This window comes from Typopeltis vanoorti, chromosome 14, assembly GCF_054136105.1.
Source record: "Typopeltis vanoorti isolate ZY-2024b chromosome 14, IOZ_Tvanoo_1.0, whole genome shotgun sequence".
In the NCBI taxonomy this organism is placed as follows: Eukaryota; Metazoa; Arthropoda; class Arachnida; order Uropygi; family Thelyphonidae; genus Typopeltis; species Typopeltis vanoorti.
Window position 1 is genome coordinate 119,364,179 of NC_143562.1, and position 16,029 is coordinate 119,380,207.

The window sequence follows — 16,029 nt, forward strand, 5'->3', positions numbered from 1 at the left end:
TCTTCAAAGCTTGTGCATCAAATTTTGCCATTGTAGCCTCCTTTTTAATTCTGTACTATTATGGCTTTGCAAACACATTTTGAGACCCGTCCAAAGAAAGGCTTTGAAAAAAAAGTTCACTAATATCTGAGTACAATTAAACCAATACCATTTTCCTTCTAGTGGCTTTGGAAGTGAAGGTAATTTCGACAGGGCTACACAGGCATCCGTCGGTTTTAACAGATGTCCAAAATATAAATTTCATTGAGCCAGTGGGCAATTATTAGGCAATACAGTTCTTTCTACAGTTCCTATTTGTTTCATAGACACATGAGCGTTAGGCATACTATATATTTTAAATTATGGCTTCACACATATAAGAGAAAACTAAATATAATTTATTACTCTTATATATCTAATTGAATATTAAGCAAAATGTATTTAAAAACTAAATTATATTTACTTTTATTTTACATGTGTGAAGCAGTTATTCAAAAAATATATTGCACTACCAAGGTATTTGCTTATGCTTGGACTCGCCAAACTTTTATAGCTTTGCTATTTTCGGCATGAAACTCTTTGATTTCTATCTTAGAGTTTCTTATTCGGCTTTGAAATAATGTGGGATCAATATTCCCTTAAATTAAATAAGCGTCTCCCTAGCGCAATTGGAAGAACAACGGTACATTGCGCCCTTCGATTGGAATAGGCTTAAGTTCGATTCTCGTCGCGACGGGAGGAATCTTTATCGGGACGATTTCAATCAAAGGTGAGTTAGTCAATCTCATACGGTGGTAGCAGGGTTTTTTCTCCCCAAAACTCGGGTTTTTCATCCCACATACAGACAAATCGGCCCTTTAGAACACACGGAATTTACAGACAAAAAATACTAGTTGGGGTAGTGGTGGAGGTGGGCAGTAGATGGCGTTGATGGAGATGATTCGTAGTAAAGGTTTGGTGTAGTGGTGGAGACAGTTGTAGGTGTCCTCCCGCGATGAGTCTTCGGACTCCTTGGAGGTGTCACAAATAATAATAATAATAATAATAATAATAATAATAATAGTATAAATACAGTTCATTTCACCAATTCAAATTCAATTGATACCTAAACTGTTCTACATAAACATTGTTTTACGTTCGTTAAAAAAAAACCTTCTGGTCACAGAGGAGTTATTGAAATACACTGTATAAATTAAAAATATTTGAATCCCCCTTTAAATGGTACTATCAAAGCAGTCGTTATTGAATAAGTAAAACGCCTGCAAGGATTCTAAATAGGAAATTTCAACAAAATCTTTCCAGTTAGAATGCTGGATTCACTTGAATATGGATAGTGAAATGAAACGAATAGAATAGGTGCTTCCATATTTGATTATTGTAGTTAAAAATATTTAGTGTTTATATTTCTTTTAACTTCCTTATTAACTGAGTTTTCGTGGTGCCTAGTAGCTGTTGCTTTATGCTAGTGAAAGAGATTATTAATACATATTTACTGTATCCCAAAATATTTCCCAAAAATGAGTTAAAAAAAAGTGAAATCCCATCTTCCGGACTACTGTATATTAATTTTGTGCTAATCTACATCATCGAAGTTTTCCTATTTTCAGTATATAATTTTTTATCCCTTTCCCAGTCTTATGTATTTATCATTTAAATAAATTAAAAAAAAAAAGATTTCATTAATATACTTCGCATTGAATATAAACAACGTTTATGTTTCAGCTACTTTTAAAAAAAATTCTGTCCTTGCGGATGTAAATAAATAAAGGGCAAAGTGGTGTGAATAATCAAGCATGTAGTCAATCAATCGTTACTGTTATTGTTATATTGTTCAAACTTGAAATATTGCATTTACCACGTGTATAGAGTGGTTAACCACCCTTCTCCCTCTTTTGAGGATGGCAACGTTTGAAATTATATAAATATTTTCGTATATTTATGTTATTTACAATTAATAATTTATTATGTTGTCATAAAAACCAGTATTATACATTTAAAATATGAATTAGTCGAAAGATCGAAATGGAGTGGATGCTTTGTGATAAATTTAAAATTATGGTTATTTTTGACGTCATAATTTTGCACAAGAACGTAGCCAGAGATTGCAGAACCCTATGTTCTTGTTCGGCTGGCCAGTTTGCGTTGTGTAGCGGGTTCCGCATGTGAGGAGAAATAGTGTGTTACGTCCATGCACTGCAGTATTCAGCGGCGTGTTTTTTTGTCTATAGACTTCTATTATTTCATTTACTGGTATCTTTTATGCGATCCGGAAGTTAGACTATTAAAGAAACATTTTGGAATATCAGTTTTTTTACTTCAGTTTGTCAGAAACGGCGTGTAGTTCCACTTACAAAAATTGGTTGCTTGTTAACCCTAATCGTCATTCCACCCATCTGTTGCCAACGTGGTGCAACGTTGTGCGTAATAATAAAGTGTTAAGCACCAAAGCTTGGAAGTCTAGAATATTTTGCCCGAGCAAATTTACTCTTCGGCAGCACTTAGCAAATGATCAGACTTGTTGTATAGGTTGCAGTTTGACCTCGCCTTTTACTTTTATACTGCTGTTTGAACTCTTTACCTTTACAAAAATTTTTAAAACTGTTAAATTACCATGTCTTCTACAGGCTATAACCTAGAAGAATCTAGCGCTGACAGAAATGTAGAAATATGGAAAATTAAGAAACTAATCAAAAGCTTAGAAGCAGCGAGAGGGTAAGCCAATTATTAAGCAATTTGAGTTATTTTTTTGTTGTTTAATGAATGACTGCTTTATTCTGATATCTCACAATACTTGTATTTCGGGAAATTGTTGTGTAATTTGTGTGCGGGTATCAGTAACTGTGATTTCAGTTCATTGGCTAGTTTATTACTTTAAGCATGCCGTTATGAAATACACTAATTTGCCACATTTTTAATTTGTGGATTCCTGCGGATTTTGTTACTTAATAGTGCATGCCAAGTGTGCACTGTAATTGACAAAACACCGCTAACGTTGCAATCAGACAAAACGTAAAGGGAATAAGGACTGCATTACATTACATTTTTCGAACATTGGAAAACACTGATTTGCCGTGTTAAGTTCAAAGCTTAAAATCGTTTTTTAATCTAAGTTGAATTCAAAAGTTGGCTTTAATACCCTAAATGTAGTTTTATTTCTGAATCTGTCATCGACTCCTTTAGTTTACCATATTTATCCGAATAACAAGCACTGGGTTCATGTTCCGGGATATGAGTAACTTTAGAATACTATAGTTACTCATATTATCTTTTTAGTACAGTGGGCAGGTTGGTGCAAGCATTCTGAAATGCACCTGAGACCAGTGCATTTTGGAATGCTTGCATGATGAACAGGATATAAAAATCAGTTCTTTAAGAATTGTTTTTATAGAAGCCTCTCTGCATAAGTTTTTTTTTCCCATTGTATTTTCCATGGTTGAAAGTATTCAGGATGAATGCTTGACAACCATGTTATTGCAATATAGATGCAAAGTACATGCAAGGGCATCCATGTAGCAGATAGACAAGTCAGTAGAAGTGAAGTACAAGTAGAAGTACAAGTGAGTAGAAGCTTTTTTCCCCGTATTATGGAGGAATGGCTGATTTGGGGTTAAGCTAAATGTATTAAACAGATATGTTATACCATGCTTGTGTATTATGCATATTTTCTGAATGAAATTAGTTAGTTTTATCATCTTATCACCCACTCAAAACAAAAAAGGGGAAGCGAACTTCTGTTTCATAATGCATGAAGTTTTATTATAAAAGTAAGTAAAAACATATGTAGCATTTGATGTGAAAGCTACTTTACAAACATTATCAACCACCAAAGAAAATATCAGCATTCTCCTCTTTCGCAATTTACTTATTAGGTAAAGGCCCATCTTTTTTTTTTTTTTTCTGTGTTAACTGATTACATACATACCAGAAATCCTACATAATTGATAATGAATTGCATTTGTTATTCATAGGTATGTTTAATTTTTCATATTTGAATTGACATTTTGCAAAAGGCTTATCATTTTTGTGCAATAGACATGCATTTGTTATTGAATTTTGAAGAAAATACATTTTCCTAAACAGTATTTCACATGCTCTATATATGGAATATGTGAAGCTGATAACTAAATATTAAGTTTGAATCGTTTGCTGAAATTCATTTTCCAAAAAGCTTTACATCACAAAGGTAGGCACCCAATTTAAAAAAAAATAATAATAAAGCCCCTCCATGTGATATGAACTTAACTGATACATGTTTTTAGTGATATTGCTATTTTTTTTAAATATTAGCAGGTAAGAATACGGTTTTTCAGTAATGAAGTTTTTTTTACTGTTTTAATAAACTTGTATGGTGCAATAGTTATCCATTTGGTATACATGCCAGTCTTGATATTATATCCTGAATTAGTGAGTTATTGCTATCAACAGTGTAAATAGACTTTATTATTATGACACTTCCAAGGAGTCCAAAGCCACATCAAGGGAGGGCACCTACTCTACAACTCTGTCTCCAGCACTTAATCCACCAACTACAGCAAACTGCCACTACCATCTACTGCCCACCACCACTAGTATTTTTTGTCTGTAAACTGTGTGTGTTCTCAAGGCCGATTTGTCTGTATGCGGGATGTAAAACAGTTTCCGGGAGCGAAAAAAACCCGTTGCCTACGTATGAGATTACTAACTCGCCTTCAGTTGAAAAAAACACTCATTTAAAGATTCCTCTCATCACAATAAGAATCGAACTGAGTCCTTTTTTTCAGTCAAAGGGCACAATGTACTGTCATTCTTTCAATTGTGCTATGGTGATGGTTTTTTTTTATCATCTGAATTGTGCACATCTTTATATTGTAACATGCTGTTAGTAATGACTATTCCATGTTTCTGAACAGAAATTATTAACACTGAGAAGGGCCATGATTGTCAGTGAGAAGATTATGCAGGAGGAATGGTGTGCAGCTTATAGATTATGGAGTGAATTTGATGGACATAAGGATCTGTATATGCCTGATGGACTGCACTTAAATGGTTTTTAATTTAGGTGCTTGGAGAAAGTGTTGTTAGTGAGAGTTTGGAAGTGCAAAGCTTGAGATATTAGGTGGGTGGGAGAAGTAATCAAGCATGTGTCCAGCCACCCCTGGGATAGATAAGCAAGAATACAGAAATGATTATGAAGAGCTGGGTGCAGCTTCTCAGGTTTTGAATTTGAATTGGCAGGTAATGACATTATCTAAGGGTAACTGTGGGTCCAAAGGGATGTTGCAATGCATGTGCACGAATGCCAAAGTATCAAGAAAGGAGAGGAGTTTTTAGCAATGGTCAGCTCATCTTGGTCAAAAATTATTGGCATCAGCGAGACTGGTTGTCCGAGAATGATGTAGTTACAGGGATAGAAAGTAATGGGTATTGTATTTTCAGAGAAGATAGAAGAAATAAGGCAGGAGGAGGGGTATTATTAATGATAGCTGAAGAACTTCAACCAACAAAAATAGAAGTTAAGGAAGATTATAGATCTGATGGAATTGGTTTATTTGAGGCTGTCTGGTGTGAGATAGACCAATTGGACAAAATATATTGTTGATTGCTATAGACCTAGTGGTACAGAAGAAATTGTGGACGATATGCATCAGCAGATTAGTACAATGAGTGCAGGCCAAGCAATTATCATAGGAGACTTCAGCTATGGTAATATAGATTAGGAGGAGGGATGGGCACATGGCTAAATGGAATTTATACAGTTACTAAGGGATAATTACCTGAAACAGTATGTGATGAAAGGGACCATGGGTGAGTGTTGGATATGGTAATAGCATCAGATCTATGACTGCAGTAACAAATCTGTCTCTGATTAGGGAAAGTGACCTTGTCCTGGAAGATTGCTTAATATGTGGAAATTTCAGTCAAGAAAGGGTTTATACAAAACCACAAAGTTGGCAATTATGACAAACTTGGAGCAGTGCCACGGAATGAATGTCATTAGTGCATGGGAAGTGGTAAAGGATTGTTTGAGCGAGACAGCATCAGAGTGCATACCCAGTCAGGAGGATAAACCAAGTAGGTATTAAGTGAATGACTAGCAATATAAAGCAGGAGCTGGGAAGAAAAAAAAAAAAAAAAACATTGTGGAAGGAATTAGCAGCATAAAGCATAAGCAATTAGGGTAACAAGTAAATCCAAAAGAGTTTTTTTTTGCTATGTAGCAAGTAAAAGAAAGAATGATTATGAAAAGATAACTTTATTCAGTGCTGATGGTAGTAAAGTGACAGAAGCAGAATAAATAGTTCAGTTACTAAGTTATCACTTTGCAAGGGTATATCATCCAGGTGGTGACTGCAGTTAGAGGTAGATGAACTGGAGGTACTCGGTATATTGAAAAATATCAGTGTGAATACAGAAGTTGGCCTGAATGCTATGTCTGCTTGTGTGCTATGAGAATGTGCAAGTGAACTGGCAGTGCCTTGAATGAAGTTGTTTAACCCATTAACGTACAAAAACGTCTGTGACAAGTCTTTTGTTTATTGCACCAAAATTGAATTTGATGTATCGCAGACGTTACAAAGTTTGCATCAATTTCAAATGAATTTCATACAAAGACGTCTGTGACACGTCTTGTTTATTGCACCAAAATTGATTTTGACATATCGCAGACGTCACGAAGTTTGCGTCAATTTCAAACGATTTAGAGCCAACTTTAAAAAATAATTTATATGTCAAAGGGTTAATCTTAGTCTCAGCTCTGGAAAGGTTAGAAAGGGAGTGGAAAGAGTATAAGAGTCCCATTACATAAAGGTGGCTCCAAGACAGAAGTAGCAAACTACAGACCAATTAGTATTTCTGGAATGGTGGTTAAACTATTAGAAAAGTTGGTTAGAAATGGATGGACAGGAATATGATATTTCATAGGAAGCAGCATGGCTTCGTAAAAGGTAGGTCCTTCCTCTGTAATTTATTTGCATTTTATAACGTGACAGCAGAATTGGATAAAGGAAATGGCTATAATATGATATTGTCACACTTTACTGCATGGAAAACTATTACATAAGTTGGAGCAAATAGGAATGAATATGAGGCTGTTGGCACAGATAAGGGGAGTGGCTGATAAACATCAGGTGGAGTGAAATCAAGATGATTGAGGGTGGCCAGTGCAGTGTCCTTGGGCTCTACTAGGAGCACTACTATTTAACTTGTGTGTTAATGATATAGCAGAAGATTTGAAGGAGGATATTCAGTTGTTTGCCGATGATGCAAAACTGATTTCCTAATGAAACTGTGTGTGTGAGAGGGTCTTGTTTAACTCGAAGGGCAGTAGTTGATAAAGGCGATGTAGATATCATACAAGATGATTAAATAAATTGGCAAAGGACAATGTTGTCAATTCAGTGTTCTAAAATGTAAGGTAATGCACTTCGGGATGAAGAGATTACACACGTATTGTATTGATGGTACTAGTTTATAGGACATTGATGGGGGTTGTAGATCTGAGGATGGTGGTGGATAGATTTTTGAAATTCAGAGGACATATTACAAGAGTTGGCAAAATAACTTGGAGGATTACTTGAATGCTGAAGAGCACATTGACAAATAAAGATAGGAGGTTATTATCCTTCTTTATAATGCTATGATTTGGCCACATGTTGACTACTGTGCACAGACTTGGTCACCTGCATTTCTTGGGAATCGGGAGATGGTGGAAAGATGGTGGATTGAGGGTGTGTGGGTTGCAGAGTTTAGCTGACATGCAAAGAAGAGGGAATATGATCACTGAACACTACTTCATTCCTGCAATCCATGGACCAGAATGTTAATGCTGCTATTGAGGGTGAGAAACTTGCTTTTGGTAGGATTATATCTTGCAGATGTATGAAACTGTAAGATTTACACACAAATTTTTCAATACATGGGGAGTGTGTGTGTGTGTGTGGGGGTAAACAAGGGTCATACTTGAAAGTTAAGAGTGTACAACTAGGTTCTTTTCTTGGTGAATGAGTGGAAGATTGCTAGAGGTGGTTTTGAGCACCTCAATAGTGAACAAGTTTAAGGAGATGTATGATAGGTATTATGTTAATACTTAATGGATCTCCCATGATGAGTCTTTTGATTCCATGTAAATAATAACCATGTAAATAATAGCCCATGTAAATAATAACACCACCAGACTTATAAGGAGTTGAGATTTTGTGGCAGAAAAAAGAAATCAACCTCTTTGTTACCAGAATCTTTTGTGTGACTGTAGCACAAATAAGTCGCATTTAATGTTCTCCCCATTTTGATGTTATTCACATCACTCTGCTTCCTTATATTCATTGAATACTACATAATATTGAATATTATAGCTATTTTTCTTGATCATTATTGCAAGAATATATCTTGTATTTGTTACTTTGAAAAATCTCACCTGTTTTTGCCATTGTTTTGGTAACACCAGTTCTCTTAGTGTCTTAGGCTCATTGTGGCAGAAATCTCATATACTTCTTTGGCAGAAAAAGAAATCTACCTATTACTAGAATCTTCTATTATTTCCCTTCCCTTCTCTATAGTGCAAATAAGACTTCTCTAATTCTTCTGCCATTTCTTTTCCATTGCTACTGCTATATGGATGGTGCCTATGAATTCTGCTGCTTGAATTTGTTTCAGTAGCTGACTTTTTGCTGTTCACCCCGATTTCCTAATGAAAACTGTGCAAGTGTGAGGGTCTTATTTAACTGGGCAACACCCAGCCTATAACACCTTGTAACATCATCATTTGGTTAAGCCAAGCTGCAATAATTGAAATATAAATTGTGCAGTAATTACAAACTTAAATATGCTTATTGAAATATAATTTCAACACAAATTCTGTATGGGGAAGCATGAAAGAAGCGTTTGGAGTACTTCATGATGAGTCATGAAGATCATGCAGTCTGTGTTACTAATGTATTGGATAATTATTATGCAGTAGATTTCTTCTTTTGTGGCTATAAGATTTCTGCTTATGCTGTTATTTGCCAGCTTAGTTTGAGCCATTAGTTCATTATTTGCTGATGTTGGCTGAATGGATAGCAAACTTGTTGTTCAACTAAGAACTTTGAATATCTTAAGTGGAAGATAAATTTCACATAGGGTAAAATCTTGCATATTACAGGCCTGAAATGACTTGAAACATTCCATGTTTTGTCTTTAGAGCAAGGATTTCAGATTCCATCTGCAGCTCTAATACTATTTGATTAACTAATGTATTTATAAGAATGTGTGAATGGGATCCATATTTTAAAAAAAAAATTTAGAAAATAGTTGACTTTTGGGAAATGGTTTATGTGAGATTTCATTTTTCATCACTTTCAGAAGAAAATGAGAAGTTATTTTCAGAATGCTTGCTAATTTTGCTCATAGCTTAACTGACCTCCATTTTTAGTCCCCATAGTGGGAGTTTTTGCTTGTTAGCTCTACAATATGTTATATATTAGTCATTCATACTCACTTTGGTTATGCCGTCAGCTTGTGCCCCAGCTTCTTCAGTTTACATTTTGTTGTTCACAGCAGCTTTATACAACTTCTAGGAAAATATTCCTGTTCCCATTTCCCACTTCATTCTCCATTATGTATAGCAATAACAAATTCAGAAAGAAGACACAAATAAGTGTTCATGGCTGTTATTGTTGATCATTCTTGCTGGTTCATTATACAAGAGTGAGGATTTGAAGCAGTAAGTGATAATTTATTTTTGAATAGGCTAAAATATATGGTGAAAAGAATAGTTATTAATGGAAGTTGAGAAGCTTTTATAGGTGAACAGAGACATATGCAAATATTATTCCAGGAAAAATTGAATTTGAAAACAAAAACCAAACATCCTTAGTCTCAGTAATATTATTTGGGAGAAATATTGAGTCAGCCAGGAAGGCATGTAATGTTCTTTTCAAGAATGAAATAATCTTGGTGGACTCAAGTAGAGGTAGTCCTGGAAAAGAAGAAAGCATAGGTATTATTTCTTTGAAATTCCCATGTTGCTCCTCTTAAAAGCTATAATTTTTACAGCAATTTTTGCTCGTTTTCGTTTAGGAGTGTCACTTATTTTAAACTTATTTTACATTGGCTTTTTACTCAAGAATTCTTAGAGTATTATAAGTGTATTTTAAGGGTAAATATATGCAGACTAATAGAGGAAGAAATTTTGCACATATCTTGTTTGGATGTTAGGATGTTCTCCATACTTCTGCTGTTAGGCTGTTAAAGGGGGGGGGGGTTAGGAAACGTGAGGGTGTTTGAGGAAAGGTGGGAAGATTAATAAGAAAACCCGGTTTTTTTTTTAAAAATATATGTACATATATGACAATCTGTAATATTAACTCGGAATTGGGATATGTTCATATTTATATATACTGACTTAGAACCGAGAACTAGAAATAACAATTAAATTTATTCAAAACGCAACATGTTTTATCAGATTGTCCGACTTCTTCAGGCGTGAAAACATAGAAAGCAAATAAAAAACACTATAAGAAACATTGTATCACAATAAAAACGACTATTATAAAATTCAGTTAGCTTTGAACTGTAGCTACAGTCCGTGTTGAAGTTCTATTGTTGGGCATCTATGCGAGTCTGATTTCACGAGTGTGCCAATATCGGATAGCAGAGTTGAAAGAGTCCAGTAGATTATAACTAAGGTTATTATTTATATGATGAAGGTTTGAAGTTGTTGTCCAGTTTATCTCATGTTGAGGGCCTTCAGCATTTTTATATATATATATATATATATAAATAAGTTTTTTTTACCTTAGGAATAATGTATATTAGGGTTACCAATAATTAGAAGTAATTTTATAAACTTGGTTATTTTACTCCTAATCCCAAGTAAGCAAACAGTTAAGTTTGCACCTGAAACGTAGTTCAAGTCTAAAGGTGGAGCAACACCAGGGCAACTCATTGTAAAGGTGGGTAAAGCACTGATCACTGTTCTTAGTATTTCCATAATGTAAAGCACATCTCACTAAGAGATGTATACTGCAATACATTATGGGTGGGGTCACTACCCAGACCGGTTTCAACCTTTTTTGAGGTCTCCTCAGTGAATAGCTAGACCCTAAATACACCAAGGTTTTAGTAATACAGAGCCTTATCAACTTTACCTATGTAAGTTGCTAAAAGATGTTTTTATTTTGAATAATCTCTGGAGGAGATATAGATGTAGATAAGTTTTTTTACCGTGTGAATAATGTATATTAGGGTTACCAAGTAATTTTATAAACTTGGTTATTTTACACCTAATCCCAAGTAAGCATACAGTTAAGTTTAGACTTAACTATGTTTCAGGCGCAAACTTAACTGTTTGCTTACTTGGGATTAGGAGTAAAATAACCAAGTTTATAAAATTACGTAACCCTAATATATATATATATTTATAAAATTAATATTTAACTGACTAGAACCCAAGAAAGTATAACACAAAAACTTTAATAAATCACAACTAGTTTCATCGGTGTCCCAACTTCTTCAGGTGAGTAAGAAATAACACAAAACTTATAAAACTAACAAGGTAAAAACATGGACTTTCCAGCTTAATAAAAAGAAGAAGAATAGTAACAGTCATGTTTGAATAGGTGACCACGTGCTATTGTTAGCATGAGTTGAATGTGTGACAGCTAATTTTAGAGTGCCAGTACTGGATTACTGTGCTATGGGAATCAGGCAAATTGTGGCTCAGATTGTTGTTCATGTGTGAAGGGTCCAGAACTATTTCTTTGGATTCTATAATTCGTCTTTCAAATTCATCCTTGCAGATATATAAATTGGTTGTGCAGTCCCAATCAACTTTGTGTTGACATTCTTTGAGGTTAGAGTTGGTGGAGAAAAGAACATGACTGGAAAGGGCACTCACTTGTGTTCTACTGTAGGAGATGTCACGTCTATGTTCCTGAAGACGTAGTGAAATAGATTTATCTGTCTGGCCAAAATAAGGTCGACCACAGTTGCACATAACTTTATAAACACCAGGAAGATGCAGTTGGTGTTTTGGTCGACTCAGAAAAGAACAAAGTTTTGGCAGAATTGTATAGTCGGTCTTTATGTTGAATTTCTTCATAAACCTAGATAGTTTTGGGTTAAGAGAGCTAATAAATGGTAACTGTATGTTAGTGATAGGGTTGGATTCATCTTCTTGTCGAGGTTGATGGCATAGTCTCAAACGTTTAGATATGTTACAAGATGAATATCCATTATTTAAGAAGGTGTTTTTCAGGAAGTTAAGTTTTGTTTGAAGGTCTTCTTCTGTGGAAGTAAGACATCTTGCATGATGGGCAAGGGTGGAGATGATGCCAAGTTTTTGAGGAGGGAAGTGATGAGAAGAATCATGGAAATATCTATCAGTGTGGGTGGTTTTTCGAAAAAGTGAAAATTTAATACAGTCAGGTAAGCTACTGATCTTTAGATCCAAGAAGGGGAGAATGCCGTTAATCTCTAGTTCTGATGTGAATTTAATGTTCTGATGTTGATTATTTAAATAGTTTAGGAAATTTTGTTGTTCCTCTAAACCATCTTCCCAGATAAGGAAGACGTCATCTATGTAATGTAACCACAGTTTAGGTTTTAAAGTAGCTAGAGAAATAGCTCACTTCAAAATCTTGTAAAAAGATGTTAGCCAAGACTGGGGATAGAGGGCTGCCCATAGCTAACCTGCTTGTTTGTTTATATATTTTATCTTCGTAGCAGAAATAGCTGGAATTAATGCGGTGTGTTAGTAGAGCAAATATTTTCTTAGAAACCTTGTCCTTAAGAAGAGTGAGAACTTCATCTGTAGGTACATTCGTAAAAAGAGACATGATGTCAAAACTCACCATTCTGTCAGAGTCTTTTGACATTTAAATTTTTTATTTTTGAGATGAAATCTTCAGAGTTTTTGATGAAGGAAGAGGAATTGCCAACTAGATGTTTTAAAGAAGCTGCAAGATATTTAGACAGATTGTAGGTAGGTGAGTCAATACCTTTCACCATAGGTCTTAAAGGAGTGTCAGCCTTGTGGATCTTAGGCAGGCCATACGAATGAGGGGATGGAGAGAGTCGACCAAAACACAACCAACTGCATTTTCCTGGTGTTTATAAAGTTATGTGCGACTGTGGTCAACCTTATTTTGGGCAGACAGATAAATCTATTTCACTACATCTTGAGGAACATAGACATGACATCTCCTACAGTAGAACACGAGCGAACGCCCTTTCCAGTCATGTTCTTTTCTCTGCCAACTCTAACCTCGAAGAATGTCAACACCAAGTTGATTAGGACCGCACAACCAATATGCAAGGATGAATTTGAAAGACGAATTATAGAATCCAAAGAAATAGTTCTGGACCCTTCACACATGAACAACAATCTGAGCTACAATTTGCCTGATTCCCATAGCGCAGTAATCGAGTACTGGTGCTCTAAAATTAGCTGTCACACACATTCAACTCATGCTAACAATAGCACATGGTCACCTATTTAAATATGACTGTTACTATTCTTCTTCTTTTTATTAAGCTGGAAAGTCCATGTTTTTTACCTTGTTAGTTTTATAAGTTTTGTGTTATTTCTTACTCACCTGAAGAAGTTGGGACACCGATGAAACTAGTTATAATTTATTAAAGTTTTTTGTGTTATACTTTCTGGGGTTCTAGTCAGTTAAATTTTAATTTTATAAATGTATACATCCCGAGTCAATCCTAATAACAATATATATGTTACGGTTAAAGTGAATAATTCCTAGAGGAGGCTGCTAAATATAATAAAAACATGTTTATAGGTTTTGTATATAAGTTTTCATTCTCAATAGAAATTATAACAGGTTAGGTTACTTTATAATGAAAAAAGTAAGGAAAGTACTTCTTTTGCACTCAGTGAAATCAGAAATCATTATAATCTAACCTAAACTAACCTGAATGTCGCATGTAGAACCAAAGTGTAGTCGTAGTCTATTGTGGGCAGATTAATGGGGATGAAAGATAAACATTGTTGTGCGCCAAGCTTAATGGCGGGCAGATGAATGGGGATAATAGATAAACGTCGTTACTGTACCTCTTTCCTCATCAATGGAGAAAAACTGATCAGTTCCAATTTGATTTTTCTATTATGCCCACAACTTTTATTTGTTATCTGCCCGCAATCATTAAGCTTGGCCCACAACAACGTTTATCTTTCCCCATTAATATGCACACGACAAACTATGACTATACTCTGGTTCAATATGCGACATCCAGGTTAGTTTAGGTTAGGTTAGAGTATAATGATTTCTGATTTCACTGAGTGCAAAAGAAGTACTTTGCTTACTTTTTTCATTATAATCTAACTTAACCTCACCTAAGCTGTTATAATTTCTATTGAGAATGAAAATATATATATAAAGCCTATAAACATGTTTTTATTTCATTTACCAGACTCCTCTAGGAATTATTCACTTTAACCAGTTAGTGATTAATTCTCGTAAATTATTCACTTTAACCGTATTTTTTAATACGGTTAAAGTGAATTTATTAATAATAACTGGATTTAGTAATTATTAATAATAACTGGATTTATCACTTTAACCGTAACACATATATATAATTATATTTAAGGGCACTTCTTTGGGGAAGGGTTTTATGGGAAACAGGTGGAGCAGAGCATTAATGGGGTGCGAGCCGTTTCGATCGTGTTATCGTCATCAGAACATTTCGGGATAAGTGTAGGGCAATGCCATGAAGGCTTGGTTTATCTGCTTTAGGGGAGCTTGTGTCGCTTATTGGTCGGAGTCGTGCGCTAATTTTTATGTTGTGGAGCTTCCAAGACTCGGAAATTAGGTAGGGTCGGTGGACATTGAGTTTTCGTCAAATTTTATGGCAATTGTTTCCGATATTCTAAGCATTGTTTTGTTGTCCTGTTTGTCTATTATTATGGCCTTGTCAATTTTGCTGGGTATGTTTTTGTTCAAGGGTGTGAACTGCTATTTCTGTCTTCCCTGTACTCTGTATTCTATTTTTCTTTTTGATGTTGCTTTTTTTGTGTTTATATGTTCTGGAATAGGGATGTTACAGTCGCGGAAGTGTTCTTGTAGTCTAGCCTATAAAGACCTGATGGTAGAACCTGTGTAGTCGATATCAGTATTTTTGGCAAGGAAATTTGTAGAATACATTGTGGTGTTCTGATATTTCTTTGTGTGTGTGAGAGATCTAGTGGGTTTTATGAGGGTTGCTAATTTTTGGTTCATGGTGAATACTAGTTTATAGTTTGTGTGTTTGTAAATGTATTTGTAGGCTTTGTGTGCGTTTTGGATGTAGTTTGATAACCTTTCATGTTGGGAAGTCTGTTTTGATGGGCTTTTGCTGCTCTGTTTGCGTAATTTATTAGTTGTGTGGGATAATTGCAATTTTTAAAAACCTGTGTTAAATTCTTTAATTCCATGTTGAGGTAATTACGGTTAGTTCAGAATTTGTAAGCATTTATAAATTGTGATGACCATTTATGAATTTATGAATAATTTATAAATAGGATGACCAATTTTTTTAACTGAATATGGATATCATGTTGGAGGCTTAATGAATTTTTTACAACACTCACAAAGAATTAAAATAGAATTTAATACTTCCTATATTTCGTCCTAGTCACTAGGAGATCTATGGGGATCACAAAAACAATTAATGTAACATATACACAAATAACAAACAATACTAAGCCCAACCACGTGGGTGACACTAAAGTCCTGTCTAGGTAGAGTGCCCTCTAAGGGCAGTAGTAGGTGGCCTGGAATGTAAGGTGGGAACTCTGGTATTGAGTGTTTCCCAAATCTCTTTTCCTTTGCCATTAACTCTGGGTATTTCTCTTGGAACAACAAAATCTACAAGCAGATAGAGGGAACTGCCATGGGTTCCCCCCCCTCACCCCCCTTGCCAATTTCTATATGGAAGATTTCGAAAAACGAGCCACAGACTCAGCCCCACTCAAACCTTCTATCTGGCTAAGATATGTAGATGATGTGTTCTCTATTTGGCCTCATGGCCCAGACACGTTAGACTCCTTCCTCAGTCATCTCAATAGTCTACATCCAAGAATCCAGTTCACTATGG

The 16,029-nt window shown here is 35.0% G+C and overlaps 1 protein-coding gene across 1 annotated transcript in view; it reads left to right on the plus strand.

The window, feature by feature from the left end:
• The first annotated feature begins 2,091 nt into the window (after window positions 1-2,091).
• eRF1 (eukaryotic release factor 1) overlaps window positions 2,092-16,029 on the plus strand; it is a 254,647-nt gene continuing 240,709 nt past the window's right edge. The window contains exon 1 of the mRNA XM_090404490.1: window positions 2,092-2,691. Within this exon, the coding sequence (XP_090260616.1) occupies window positions 2,591-2,691 (101 nt within the window). The 5' untranslated portion in view covers window positions 2,092-2,590. The remainder of the gene's footprint in view (window positions 2,692-16,029) is intronic.